This window comes from Phocoena phocoena, chromosome 14, assembly GCF_963924675.1.
Source record: "Phocoena phocoena chromosome 14, mPhoPho1.1, whole genome shotgun sequence".
Lineage (NCBI taxonomy): Eukaryota > Metazoa > Chordata > Mammalia > Artiodactyla > Phocoenidae > Phocoena > Phocoena phocoena.
Window position 1 is genome coordinate 5,214,951 of NC_089232.1, and position 14,571 is coordinate 5,229,521.

General features: G+C 49.0%; 1 protein-coding gene across 41 annotated transcripts in view; it reads right to left on the minus strand.

Annotated features, from left to right (window-relative positions):
• MAP4K4 (mitogen-activated protein kinase kinase kinase kinase 4) overlaps positions 1 to 14,571 on the minus strand; it is a 171,911-nt gene that overhangs the window by 41,531 nt on the left and 115,809 nt on the right. For all 41 annotated transcript variants that reach the window (XM_065891503.1, XM_065891532.1, XM_065891535.1 and 38 more), the window contains 7 exons: positions 12,760 to 12,850; positions 12,202 to 12,332; positions 9,784 to 9,838; positions 8,280 to 8,358; positions 4,768 to 4,943; positions 3,217 to 3,289; positions 1,532 to 1,742 (listed from right to left, as the gene is read on the minus strand). In XM_065891503.1, coding sequence (XP_065747575.1) covers positions 1,532 to 1,742; positions 3,217 to 3,289; positions 4,768 to 4,943; positions 8,280 to 8,358; positions 9,784 to 9,838; positions 12,202 to 12,332; positions 12,760 to 12,850 — 816 coding nt within the window. The remainder of the gene's footprint in view (positions 1 to 1,531; positions 1,743 to 3,216; positions 3,290 to 4,767; positions 4,944 to 8,279; positions 8,359 to 9,783; positions 9,839 to 12,201; positions 12,333 to 12,759; positions 12,851 to 14,571) is intronic.

A 14,571-nucleotide genomic window follows, 5' to 3' on the forward strand; every position in this document is an offset into this window, starting at 1 on the left:
TTCTGTTATGTTCACAGAGCACTGAGTCTTAAAACATTAGAAGAGAGTTTGCAAATAAACTGCAAAAAGTTACATGAATAGCAACGCTGCCCCTCCCACAGAGCAAGGTTGTGCCCTGTGTTTTCTTCCAAAGCGCTGGCCGGATACTTCCAGTCTCCCTAGTTAGACAGACACTGGTTTTCTAAACCAGGGCAGACTGTGAAGTTTCAGAATTCAGACCATAAACACACAAAACGAAGCAAAGATTCTCCCCACAAAATGTACCCTTAAGTAACGTGGGAAAAAGCATGTGTCGTCGTTTAAATTAAACTCCACTGTATAGTATCAACACATGGCTTTACTGTTGTTTGGGGTTCTTTTTCTGGCCTGAAGGATAAAGGTGAAACAATAAGATGTATGAATTAAACGGAAACAAACTACTATGAATGGGAAATCTGAAGCTGTGATATATATAGTAAAAGGCAACCAGGAAACGAAAAAAGACTCTTTTGAGCCCCAAGTGAAATGTAGGGAAATAATGTCTTTGTGAATTAAAAGCGGAAAAGCTGTGGGTAACCATATTACCAACGTTGATAGTATTAATGAATTAAACAAGCAGGTGGGGGACTTCCCTGGTGGCGCAGTGGTTAAGAATTCGCCTGCCAATGCAGGAGACACTGGTTCGAGCCCTGGTCCAGGAAGATGCCATGTGCTGCGGAGCAACTAAGCCCGTGCGCCACAACTACCGAGCCTGCGCTCCAGAGCCTGTGAGCCACAACTACCGAGCCTGCGCTCTAGAGCCCGTGAGCCGCAACTACTGAGCCCACGTGCCTAGAGCCCGTGCTCCGCAACAAGAGAAGCCACCGCAGTGAGAAGCCCGCGCACCGCGACAAAGAGCAACCCCCGCTCACCGCAACTAGAGAAAGCCCTCGCAGCCACGAAGGCCGCGAAGACCCAACGCAGCCAAAAACAAAAACAAACAAAAACAACGAGCAGGTGGTACAAAACGTGTCCCCCGCCCCAACAAGTAACTAACGCCAGCACTATGGCTAGATTACAGAACAGCATTTGTATCGTGCCCAATATAATTCTCTTCTTCAATCCTTACTCTTAAAGGTATCTAAAGTTAAGGTATTTGTAGAAAAGCGTTTTTCCTGTGTACGTATGTTTTCAGAAAAATATGTACACCCCAACTGGGACCCAGAGGCCAAGGGTGGGATGGAAATGAGCTGGCCAACTCAGACCGTAGCGTACACGGCCTCCACGGAGCCGGGGCGACGCCACCTCTGGGCCCTGCGTCCCACACAAATAGGATGAGTAACTGGGGGCAGGTCCCTGACGTTTACAAAAGAGGGGAAAACAGGCCTCGGGCCTCCAGGAGCGCAAGGTCCCGCCGGTGCGCGAGCACATCTTCCCTTCAGAGGGGACCTCACTGGCCAGGCCGGGGAGAGGCACGACCTGCCTCACGAGGCCACGGAGAATGGTCCTTTGGGCATCTGGCCATGCCTGTGAACAAAGACCGGGACCCCGGCTCTGGCCCACGTGCCCCCACCTCTTCCAGCCGTCGCCGCTGCTCCTTCTGCTGCTCGATCCGCTTCTGCCTCTCCGCCAGCAGCTGCCTCTTGTATTCTTCCTGCTCCCGGAGCTGCTGCTCCTGCAGGAGCTGCTGCCGCCTCAGGGCCTCGGAGCGCTCCTTGTTCTCCTGCTGCAGCCTCAGGAAGTCCCGGCGCAGCGTGGACTCGCCAGGCACGTTGACGATGGAGCTGCAGGAGGAAGCGGGGCTCTAAGGGGCGCGGGCCACTCCCCGCCCACGCCCCGCCTCTCCCGAGCTCCTCCCAGCCCAGGACCCAACGAACTAACAAATCCACGGGGGGAACGAGCCTTCGGCTCAGTGGCATCACCCCTTCTTTCACCTGTCTCATAAATATCTTAAAACTCTGTCCTGGACGTTTGACGGGACATCTCCACATGGGACTCTCGCATCAACTCAAACCGCGATGAAGAGCTGAAACCACCTCCCGCCACACGTCATTAGACCCTCCGTGACCACCCTGCTTCCCACCAGAAACAGCAGCATCACGTTCCGGGATTGCCCGGGCGGTAACACCAGAACAAGCTCCAGCACTGGCCGTCCCCTCGCCTTCTCCACGCGGTCCAGCATGCCTTGTCAGCTCTCCCCTCCCACCCTCTCTACTTGCAAGGCCGGCGGCTGAGCCCAGGCGGGTCCCAAGGATGAGCCATCACACAGGAAAATTAGCATCACTCCTAGGTGGTCTCCCGGCTGAGAGTCACTTCTCCGCTTTCAAAACTCCCAGAACAAAGGGCAAATCAATCTTCCTAAACTGCTTCTTTCGTTGTATCGCGTCCCTAACCCAAAACAATTATATTGCTCCAGCAATCAGCTCAAATTACTCTAGAAATTTTAGCCTCTGATGGATTCAAATCTTTTATGTAACTATGGAGTTGTTTTCAGTAAATTCTCTTCTCTCTTGATATGCTCTCTTCAAACTCCCATTCTCTGCACACAGGTCCCCACAGGTCTCTCGAACCACCGTCCCTACCCTCCTTTTGTCTAGCTCGTCAGCTACGTGTAGCTGCAGCTTGAACACCAGGCAGGCAAGACCATTATCGAAGACTTTAAATCCTCTCTTCCCTGATTAATGAGTCGCTGTGAGGTTCATGCGACCACATCTTCAAGCTTCTGCTTCACTGTACCTCGGGGAGCCAGAGATGACCGAAACGACCACAAAATGGATCAGGACAGAATGCACGCCCAATAGAGGCAATGAAATGCCGACGACCACACCGGTGGGAAGAACAAAACCAACCAACCAACCAACAAGTCTTGGGAAAGACTCCAGTGTTTCCAAAGGGGGCCCTGCTAGCCCATGAGCAGGAAACTGTGTGTGTGCAGGCCTGCTTCATATGCTACAAGATGTCTTCCATCCATACCTGCTGGAGCAAGAAACGCCAGTGGCGAGCTCCCCTTCCCCAGGACCAGACACAACCTGCATGTTTCCAATTGACCGGGGGAAGAGGAAGCAATGCAGTCTCGGTAAAGAACCACGGGGTCAGGGCTCCAGAGGCCGAGAATGTTTATAGGAGTCTTTGAAAGAACAGAAGAATGCAAGATACTAAGGCACTTTCAGAGTAACTGCCGACTCCTTCCCGCTGCCCGGGCATCTCCTGCAGCCCCGGCACCCCCGAGGAGCAGGGTCGCGAGCGCCCCGCCTCTACCTGGGCTCCCCCTCCTGCTCTGGCACCTCCTCTTCCTCCTCCTCACTCCCGCTGTACTCGTACTCGGTTTCATCTGTAAAGAAAAGGACAAGATAAACGAGTCAGTTCACGAAGTGTGACACCGTGTGTACAGGTGAGCGTCTCCAAGGGCATCACCGCCCAATGAAAACCATATATTCTTTGAGAAAATAGTAAAGTGTGTGGAGAACGTGGGGGTAGTAGGGGCATGACACCAATTCCCACCGTGAACAGTGCTCGTGCCCTGGGCCGGCCGTACTTCCCACAGAAGAGCAGATTCTCTTGTATTCCAGACAGTCCCCTGTGGGATGCACAGCTATGCGGGGGCAGGGCTGTGAGAGGGGCCCCAGAGCCCTTGACACATAAGAAAAGTGGTCCTGGAGCATCAGCAAATTCACAAAGTCCACTCTGATGCCAAGACTCGAAAGAAAGAGATGAACTGCCCAAACCAAGACAATAAGGCATGTGTCTGGTTACTTTCAGCACTTGGGGATTGCCCTGAACTTGCTCTTTGTTAGTTTCTTATTTGGCCTTGAACTTGGAGTGTCAAAAAAAAAAATTCAGCAACGGGTTGCCTGTTATCCAGCATCGTTCTCTAAAGTTCCTGTTAAGAATTCACAGAACAGGGGCTTCCCTGGTGGCGCAGTGGTTGAGAGTCTGACTGCCGATGCAGGGGACACGGGTTCGTGCCCCGGTCTGGGAGGATCCCACGTGCCGCGAAGCGGCTGGGCCCGTGAGCCATGGCCAGCTGAGCCTGTGCGTCTGGAGCCTGTGCTCCGCAACGGGAGAGGCCACAACAGTGGGAGGCCCGTGTACCGCAAAAAAAAAAAAAAAAAAAAAAAAAGAATTCACAGAACAGGAAGGTCAATGGGAGCCAGAGGCCCCAGAGAAGAAGGTTTAGAGAAGACGGTGGTGAAGCCTGGCCTGCGCGTTGCTGGGCAGGAGGCACCGCTGAATCCAGGCAGGTGGACACAGAACACGTCAGGATAGGAAACCCAGGCACTGGGGACCAAATGGAACCTTACGTAATCAGCAAAGCAAATGTTCATGTTGAGCAGTGAAGACAGAAAAGCAGTCAGGCCGACGGGGCCCAGGCCTCACCACACCACCCCCACGAAGTGCAGGAAACCCTGGGGCTCCTGAGCAGGAGAGGAACGGGACAGCACACGGACGGTGATGTTCCCAGCTGACGCTCGGAGCCCCGCCTGACGCAGACAGAACACAAGGTCCACGATGAAGTTAAAACGCACAGCCACAAAGGTGTGCCCCCGAGGAGCAGGACGGCATCGAGCGCTGACTGGCCACAGTGCCCACTACCCAGTGTCAGCCTGGCAATGCACTGCACAGCGCCGGTCCCCTGTGCTGGAGCCAAGCTGCCCCCTCGGCCCGTCCCTGGGCGCAGAGCAGAGACAGACCACTCAAGCCCCGGCCAGGTGGGCACAAACGCGGGTGGGAAAGGAATAATAACCTATTCTGGTTGGCAAACACCTAAACAACTGTTTCTTAAGATGAAAATAAAAACAGGTTTAATACCTTTCTCTCCTCTCTTCTTCCTGGTCCGGTCTATATGGTCCTTAAGCTGGATTCTAACCTGCCTTTCATTCGGCTGGTCCCTGATAAAAGGATGCTTCAGAAGCTGCTCTGTGGAGGGCCGCTGCATGTAATTCTTCACCAGGCACCCTTCTATAAAACTAAAAAATTTCTTTGACCTAGAAGAGGAAGTAAAAAAGATCATCAAATTTCTACCACAAAGGGCAAAGCTCCAAACTACCAGTAAACTTACAAGCTTGCAGACAGAGTAGGGCTCCAGAACTCACTGTGAACAACGCTGCAAAGGCACAGGGATAAAACAAGGAACAAAGCAGGGACCACGGGGCCCGGAGCGTCACTTAAACACGGTTTAGGAGTCGCACCACACACGGGGGGCCTCGGAGGCAGCTGGAGTTACTGCTGCTTTCTGACCGTGTCGTCATGGGGTAGAGGAGGCCAGGGAGTAAAGGGAGGTCTTTGCTAACGTAAAGATGGCAGAGGAGAGACGGCGGGATTCTCTAAGACAAGGACAGACACAGAGTAAGAAAGGGAGCCGAGTAAGTGACTCGGGGCTTGATCCTGTCACTGCGACGTTGCCATCAGTTTCAGGCTGGTTTACGTATCAGTTCTCTACGCTTAACGTTCAGAGGCAGAAATAATAGTGCTGAGGGGGGGAACGACCCTGCTGTTAACGTTTACCCCACCAGCCACTTTATTTCTGCCTGTTTCTCCATTTCCGGCTCACAGTGACCCCCTCCCTAGCCCCGGCTGACGCACTCTTACCCACCCTGTCCTTGCTCAGACACCCTCCCGCCGGTAAGCCTTTCCCGGCAACACTGCACCCCGCCCTCCCCAGGTCAGGAGCCTTTCCTTTGGGGTTGTCTGCACGTAACACACTGCACACTTCCCATTTATGTTTCTGTCTCCCCTCCTGGTTTAAAACGGTACAGGTCAGGACTGGTTCCTAACTTCTCCATTTGTCAGCAATGCCCAACTCTGAGCATGTAGACTACAATAGGTATGTAATAAATTTTTGTTGAATGAATGAGTTACTCAGTCTTTAAAAATGTGGTTGAGAAAAAATTAGTTCAGTCCTTTCCAGTTATTTCACTGCTTTTAAGAATCATTTGTATTGTCTTCTGTTTCTACTCAAACTTACTATTTTTGTTCAATTCAACAAATATTTATGTGTCAACGACATACATTTATTTATGCTAGGCTCTGTAAGAGATACACATAGGAAATAATGTACGTACACACAATAGCGGATGTATACTCAAACTGCGAGGAAGAAAGAAGAACTACTGCCGACAGTGGAGTGGGTCAGACCTCAAGAAAAAGGAGGATTTCTGACATTCCAAAGATGGGAGAGAAAAGCCACTGTTCCAGAGGGACAGAAACCACATGAACAAGGTAGCAGAGTACTACAGGGAACAGTGGATTGTCTTCTGACACTAGTATGAAAAGTGGAGAAGGGTAAAAGAGATAGGCCAGGGTCAGCTCAGAGAAGGGCCCTAAAGTTGTGACTTTATTCTATGGTTAAGGAAGAACGCAGAAGATTCGACACAGCAGTGATGGAATGCTCTTAGCACAGAGATTCCCAAACCCCACTGCCCACAAAGATCATTTGGGGAGTTTACTAAAAATACAAATGCCTGGGTCACTCCTCAAACTTAAGAAACTAGAAACTTTGAGGTTGGAGCCCTAAGTTAAAAAATTCCAAAGGGATTCTCATGTGCTGTGTACAGATTAACATCTGAGAATCGATGATCCACAATGTATTCTTGAAAGTCGATGACCAGGTTCTGCTGAAAGAGAGCTCACTAATCATCTTTTAAAGGCCGCTTCTCCAAAAACAGTCGTGGAAATTTACACGTGGTGGACAGGAAGACGGCAACCATAAAGGAATTAGGACTTCCTGTCTGTAACCCTCTCCCCCCTTAGAGAGAAGCTCAGGTAGAGGAAGTCTGGTGGGAGAGCACAGGCAGAATCTACTGTCATCTACGTCCGTCTCTTTATCTCACTGCACTATATACACACAGTGGTTAATGCAAACCTGCAAGTCATGGACAGAGTGGGGGCCGACTGACAAAACTGTGAAATACCCCGAAGGTGAAGCATCAACTCGCTTTAATAAAACCTGACACAGAAAAAGAAAGGGGAAGGTGAGCATCGTTCAGTTCAGCAGGCGCCGGACGAAGTGGCACCCAGCCCCGCAGCTTACTCCCTGGTGACATCTACTGGCCACCCACAGACGCCCCCCCCCCACCCCGTTATCATGTTTTAACACAGGAGACCAACCGGGGCTAAATCTTTGCACCCGTCCCGCCTTAAAGAACCTCGCCAAGAACTGGTTAAGTGGAACAAGATGGCCTCAGTTCCCCAGAGCTGAATGTGGTGAAAGACGGGATAAAGGAGGAAACCCCGCCAGCAAACAAAGGTGGGGAAAGCATGGGGAGGGCAGGGAGAAGCAGGAAAGAAACGAGTGGCGGTACAAGTGCGTGTCCACACCCGCGATGGGAGAGAGGCTCCACGACGCCCTGACAGCCGGAAGACCGAGGCCAGGAGAGAAGGAGGCTGAAATGGAGATCTCTGGCCTATTTCAGAATCAGAATCAAGAACCTAAGAGGAGACAACACCACCTGGAAAACTCATGAGAACAGTTTCAGAAAGGAAAAAAAAAAACCCACAGTAGGTAAGACCAACAGCAGAGCCCAGGAAACAGGACCGGCAAAGGAGGGAGGGAGGGAGGGAGGGAGGGAGGGAGGGCCCGAGTGCATGAGAGCCTGAGTGCAGACGGGAATCGACAGGAAAGGACTCAGAGGAACCCTTGGGAGGAAACAAGTGGGCAGAATGCTCAAGTGAGAAAACAAAGCACTGCCCTTTCCCTCCGAGATTTTAAAACTACACCAAACCAGCTTCACCCCACACGGCTGCACTTAACGCTTTCCTGCACGGAGATCGTCACCGTCTCCCTCCCTGGCATCAATTCTGTGTAGCAGCCGTGCAAGGAGGGAGAAGGAAGGGGGTGGCCCAGGGAGAGGACCCCTCCTCCAACGCAGGCTGCTGGGATGACAGGGGCCCATCTGACTTCAAAGTTCTGCAGTAACTACAGTAAACCCTTCCATAAATTTTAAGATATTACTTCAACTGAGGAACTACAAGTCAACACAGCTTTGCTTCTTAATGAAAAGACGGTTAGAAATATATTACACTGAGAGGTATGTTTAAGTATTAAAATGGAACCTTTTTCTTTAGCGTGTTGGTGTTTCATAGGGTGGCTTGTCACCATTGTATCATTCAAGGACAACTGATCAAGAAAAAGAAACATTAAAAAATAAGGCGATACAACACTTTTTAACTGGTGTTCTGGGGGCACTGGCTCTTGTGTTCTTTTGGACTCAGAATGGCCAGAGTTTTGCCTTGAAGTCAAACTAGAAAAAGGAACGATTTTTTTAAAAAAAAAAAAAAAAAAAAAGGAAAAGAACAGCAACAACAAAGCACACACAGCTTACCATTTTTTGGACTTCAGCCGGGGAGGAGGGTTTCTGGGGATGAGAAACAGTGCTCTCATGGGATGCATGTCACAGAGAGCTGGGGAGAGGAGAGGGCGTGTCAGTACGTACTCAGGTTACTCATTCTTGATCTCTAGGGGCACGCGCTCTGCCCATCGTCTGATCTGCCCATCGTCTGATCGGCATGCTTTACGTCAGGCAGTCTGCACATCTAGTTATACAGCTGAGGGCGTACCCTGAATACCCCACTTAAACACAGCAAAATACGAGGAGGGAAAGCGCAACGAGAAGAACATACAATTTCAAACAGACATTGGAAAGTTTTCATAAATCAAAGATAAATATTGATTCAACGTCCTAAAGGAGTTAACAGCTTAAGTTTCTACACCATCTATCAGATGACAATGAGATAACTTTATTTTCCTAGGGTTGTTGTGAGGATTAAATTAGACTCGGTCGTAAAGGCCTTCACACAACACCTGGAACACAGATGCGTTAAGCCCTCCAGGAACGCTCGCTGCCGACTGTTAGAGCGAGTGTGCCTATGGAAGAGCAAAAACGGGGGCCAGACGGGACTGTTTAATTCTGTGCAATGACTGCCTGTTCTCCGATCACTTGCCCAACGAAGGCGTGTTAGGTGCACGTGTACACACGAGTATGTCACATCAGGTATTTCCGAGTGTTTATTCACCTTCACGAGACTCTTACAAGGCAGCTGGGAAATGGGGGCCAAAGAAAAGGAGGGTACTACTGTTCCTGCCGTGAAAGAGAACCGAGACAAAGGGCCAGGCAGTCCTTCCCCGTCTCGGTTAAGGGAGCACATGGTGATCAAGACGGACGGCCGCTTCTGCAGTGCAAACTAATCCTTAGCTGTGGGCAGTCTTTTATCATTCATTCAACAAACATTTATTCAGCAGCGACTATGTATCAAGAAGGTATACATTCTTTGTATACACTTTTTTTTAAAGGGGGACTGGCAGAAAATGCTGTTTTTCCCTTTGCTCTCTGAAACTCTACCCTGTTCCTGATTAAAAGCCAATTTCATGACGTTGTCATTGATTTAATCCAAAGCAGAAGCAAAACTTCACACATAATACTGAAAAAAGTTATTCCACAGATAAAAGGCTGTGCCTCTATTTGTAAAGTTAAAATGTAAGAAATACTGAAATTTCCTGTGGTAGGACCAGTTTCACGGAATATTAAGTTCAAACTGTAAAAAGAAAAATTACTGTGTATTATCTGACATCAGAATAATTTCAGGTCACACACGTCTGATTACAACTTAAATAAAAGATAACATAGCCCACGGACCTCAGGGAGATCTTCAAAAGGACTAATGCATGCCAAGAATTCCTTTCACATCGAAAACTCCACTGTATTTATGATTCCTTCGTCTGAACGCCCCATCAGGAACAGTTTCATCCATGCAGCCACTCTCTTTGAAGCCTTGAGACTAGGTTTAAGTTACACAGAACTGGGCTGAAAAGGAACGCAAGCTACTTACGGGGAGCGCCTTCTGCCATCTCAATTGCCGTGATGCCGCAGGACCACAGGTCACTCTGCAAACAAAGCGGGAAGTTAGGACACCGTCCTTGCTGTGAGGCCACCAACTCACCACTGCTGATCATTCACACAAATGACGCACTTGCATTCTTTGGGGTACGAACCAAAAGGAAGTTCGCCAGGAAATTAAAAGCACAAACACATCTGGAAGAACACCTTCCAAAAGAATGAATGAAAGATGCAATAAAGGTAACACTGATTGTTAATTAGAACCGCTCGTATCTATGACTGAACAAAGTTGGTTCCCCATTACATCTTCTCCCTACCCGCCCACTGCGGGCTCTGCAGTTCTTCATTTCTTTCCAAGCATTTGCTGATTTAGACTCCCAGCCTAGACAGATGTTTACTCTTATGTTTTATGACAATATCTCAAAATTAACTACGATGTTAAACGTTTAAAGGCTAGAAAGTACTGTTTATGAAAGGTCCTCAGAAGAATTAATAAAATCCACCCTCGCTCACTAAACGGAATGATGCTGCCATGTCTCTCTACTCTTCCTTCAAACTTAGGGGTGTGAGGTAAGTTAAGTGCATGCAGTCTTTCCCTTCCGATTCCCCAAAATATTAACTTTAAAATTTGAATTATACACCTTTTTTTTTAGGCTACGCCATGCGGCTTGAAGGATCTTAGTTCCCCCACCAGGGATCAAACCCGTACCCCCTGCAGTGGAAGCGTGGCGTCCTAACCACTGGACCACCAGGGAATTCCCTAAAACTTGAATTTTAGCTTTCTCCCCTACTCAAATACAAGTTCCATGGGGACAGGTATTTTTGTCTGTTATTCACCTTTGTATCCCCAGAGTTGTGACTACCACGTGGTAGGCATTCAATATACACTGGATGACAGATGAGGTTTTATCAGCTAATTTCTTAAAATCCAAACAAGATGTTCTAAAAGCAGATAACAGATGTTTTTTCGTCATTAGCCTTCTTTTGTTTAGACACTATCTTAATAAAGAAATTTACTTAAAGTTGCTCCGCTGAAGGGTTTTCCTCAATAACCTATAAGTATGCTATGGAGGCTCAAGCACACATGTTTTATTACAAGAATAAAGAGGTCCATGAACTGCTCCCTTGTTTTTACGGAGTTTTCTACACCCTCAGGTACAAAGAGCAATTCACCACCTTAACCAGAAACTAATATGGGCGGCATCAGTGGTGGGACCACCAGGTGGTCCCTAGGGTGATGCAGACAAACGACATCCATCTCCTCTCAGGGGATCCCGGAAGGCTTTTCTCGATACTAATGGAGCCTCTCCAGTTCACAGAAAACAAGGTAAATGGCATTACAAAGACTGGCAAGTTACAATTCAGAAATGCTAAGATACATCTAAAGGGTGGAACACTGCCTCTTCAGCAGGCTGGTGTCATGCAGAAAGCGGGAGCTGGGGGAGAGGGTGTGACAGTCTTCATTGAAAGATACTCAACCACCAACCAACCAATACAACGTCTTGTCCTATACTGAATACTGGTTTGGACAAACCAGGTGTAGACGAGCTGGGTCTAATTATGGACTCTGCATTAAGGAATCATTTTTAATTTACTTAGGTATGATAATATTTTGGATGCGTTAGAAATGTTTTCAAATGTTAGAGATACATGATGACATAACAAAGAGTGAAAACTTCTAAAGTCTATAATCTATTTGAAAATATTTCAGCATATAAAAACATAAAATAAATATTCCTCTCCACCACAGGCTCACATTGAGTTCCAGTAGTTGGGTATTTGTAATAAATACTAAATACACTGGCGCGCCGTAAGATAGGAACTCACATAACATGTACGTCAACCGCTCTGACTCATTTACTTAAGGCAACAGAATTTTTAAGTAGTTTTTACAAACATATTCAACCCGAGTCTGATGATCAAATATGGGTTTTACATCAGGATCAAGAAGTGCATTATTGATACAAGTCCCTAGAGGTCACTCTAGTAGTTTACATAGATTTGTGACCAAAGCAAAGCTGCAAAGCTCTTTAACAACGCTCTAAAATTTCACACAGACGAAGCTATTGCTATATATTGCCAGTATTTTTAAAATAATAAATATCTGATTATAATATATTCTTCAAGTTAAAAAGAACGGCAAACAGGGCAGAAGCACTGAATTTACTCAGGACAAAAAAAGTTTCTACCGACAACAGAGTGACACACAGCCCCACCCCACCTTGAAAGCAGCACCGTCCTTAGTAACAGAACAGGGGTGATGCAGAATGGACTAAAAAAAAACAGCCTCAAAATACTGTCCCAGCAGATGTGCCCCTGCAGCAGGGGTCCATGTGGTCCTCAGTGAAGCAGCAGGAAGGGGGACTGGAGGCGGAGCCCCACCCGCAGGAAGGCAGGGCCGGCGCCTCACCCTGTAATCATAGGTGGCGTCGGGGTTCTCGTCACAGGCGATGACCTCGGGAGCCATCCAGTACGGGGTGCCTATGAAGGTGTTTCTCCTCCCCACGGTCCTGTCCAGCTGAGCACTCACACCGAAATCCACTGTGGCAGGAAGAGGAAGGAGGGGGAGGAGAACACAATTAACAAACCAGTCGACGGCACGGTGAAGAATGGGAGGACCAGAGGCCTTCAGAGTAAACCACACAGAAACACTGCACAGACTGCAACTTCCCACCAACAGGGATAAGGGGCACCCTCTCCAGGGCCAAGCCACCAAGACGGCAAGACGCTCGACCAGCCTGGGAGCTCCCTGGGACGCTGGACCCGCCACCTCCCTGAGCATCCCAACAGCGACCGCCAGAGGGACTTCCGGATGAGCCAGGAGCACGGGGGAAGGGAGTCAGGAGCCAGGCTAGGCAGTAAGCCCAGCTCCCAAGCCTTAAATAAGACAGAAGGAGAAACGGGGTAACGTTTTCAGCTAACTGCGCTGGGGCAGGGTATCAGATCACGTGGCACGCCCATCACATACCAAGCTTCACCTCTGCGTTCTCGGTCAGCAATACGTTCTGGCCCTTGATGTCCCGGTGAATCACGTGATGGATGTGGAGATGCGCCAGTCCCTAAGCAGGAAAGTCAGGTCTGGATTTAGTTCTCTGTCGCCATAAGTGACTAGCCCAGAACATACCCTTTGTAATAAAGTGTGCACACAGGCCAGAAGTTTCTGGGAACATAAGATTCAACCTCAGTGCATTTCCAGCAAGACATCACCAATGACACCACACAGAGAGAGGCACCCACAATCCCAATGGGTCAGGGCCGGGGGGGGGAGGGGCGGGGTTACCACCTTCCGGCTGCTCCCCAGCGGCACGCTTTAGAGGACCATCCGCAGTGTCTCTGCTGTCATTTGTGCTATTTGTGTGCAGGGTGGTTCCTTTCCCACACTGCACGCCTATCTTACAATGGCCGACCCTGGGGGCAGATCTGAACTACACGCACCCCAGGGGAAAAGCAAAGGGCGAGAGTGGGCTTTAAGGTCTGGCCCTTGAATCCAGCCTGGTTTTCCCACCAAAGAGCGACAAACTGCTAACTACTGATCGACCCGACCTCCACCCCACGTGCAAAACAACTCTGCCATCAAAAGAGCTTTATGTTCAAGTATCTTTCTTTCCCAAGGAAATAAATCCTACTGGGCACACAGCACTTTCTGATGACCTCGCATCTGGAACGAAGCCCAGAGAATGACTCTGATGAGAGGTGGTGGGAGAACAAAAATACAGTTTTCATCCAAATATGGTCAGAAAGACCAAAAGGCATCATTCTCACAACTCATTTACTTGTCCTGACTTTAGCTAGAGAAGCCAAATCTACAGCCTGCCTCCGTAAGCTACAAGCAACCGATTAACTCCCAAACGTCTCAATTCAAAAAGGGCAGATGAGAAGTAACGACTCATTCGATTTGTCCTGTTTAACTTCTTTGTGGGGTTTTATTGTCACCATTACCTTGTAGGTTATGAATTAAATGTAACAGCTGCCCTAGAACATTAATTTTTCTAACATGCGGGTTTCTAAAATCATTTACCAGTCTGCCTGTGAAACAGAAGAGAGCTTATGTCATGGCTCTGTGTTTTTCCAGCACACAGGATGTGCGGTGTTACACCACAAAGCACCAAGTAGGGGGGAAAGCACTAAAGCATACGGCATCTTCATGGTATCGTTAGGAAGAAACTCCCTCCTTTCCACCCAGTTCAAAGGTGTACCTTTGAACAGCGGAAGAACAGATGAAAAACTGCAGCTTCCCTCTTTCGTAATTCCTACCTTTATTACTTCAGTTCATTTTTTATTCTCTTAATGTTCACAAACCCCCCTCCTCACACTTCTCCAGAACGATCTTAGCAGCAGACGTTAAGCAACCACATCTTCTCAGACGAACGTGGCCTGCCTGCACTCTGAGTCCTGTCGAGCAATCCCCCTGCCCTAGGGCTGCGGTTACTGCCTCTGGGAGGGCCCGCTGCTGGTGTGTCTGCCAGCTCGTACGGCGCATGAGCCCGAGCCGCGAGGATCTGCGCAGCGGACACAGTCTTCCTGAATGAAGGGCCTGGGAGGGAGGGCGTGTTCCACCGCCCCCGCCATGGTGAGCTACAGTCCTTCCTCTTCAGCAGAGATGGCAAGTCCAGTACACAGTCAGCGTCTGTCCAAGAGCAAATGAATCAAGGTCCACAACTCGGAAACACGGTCCTGTAAGTCCTTCGCATTCACAGAACGAAGCAGCAGCCAAAGGACGCCTTCGGTGCTGGTTGGGAGGAGCTGTAACTGCCCACACTCAGGATGATCTATGCTGGTT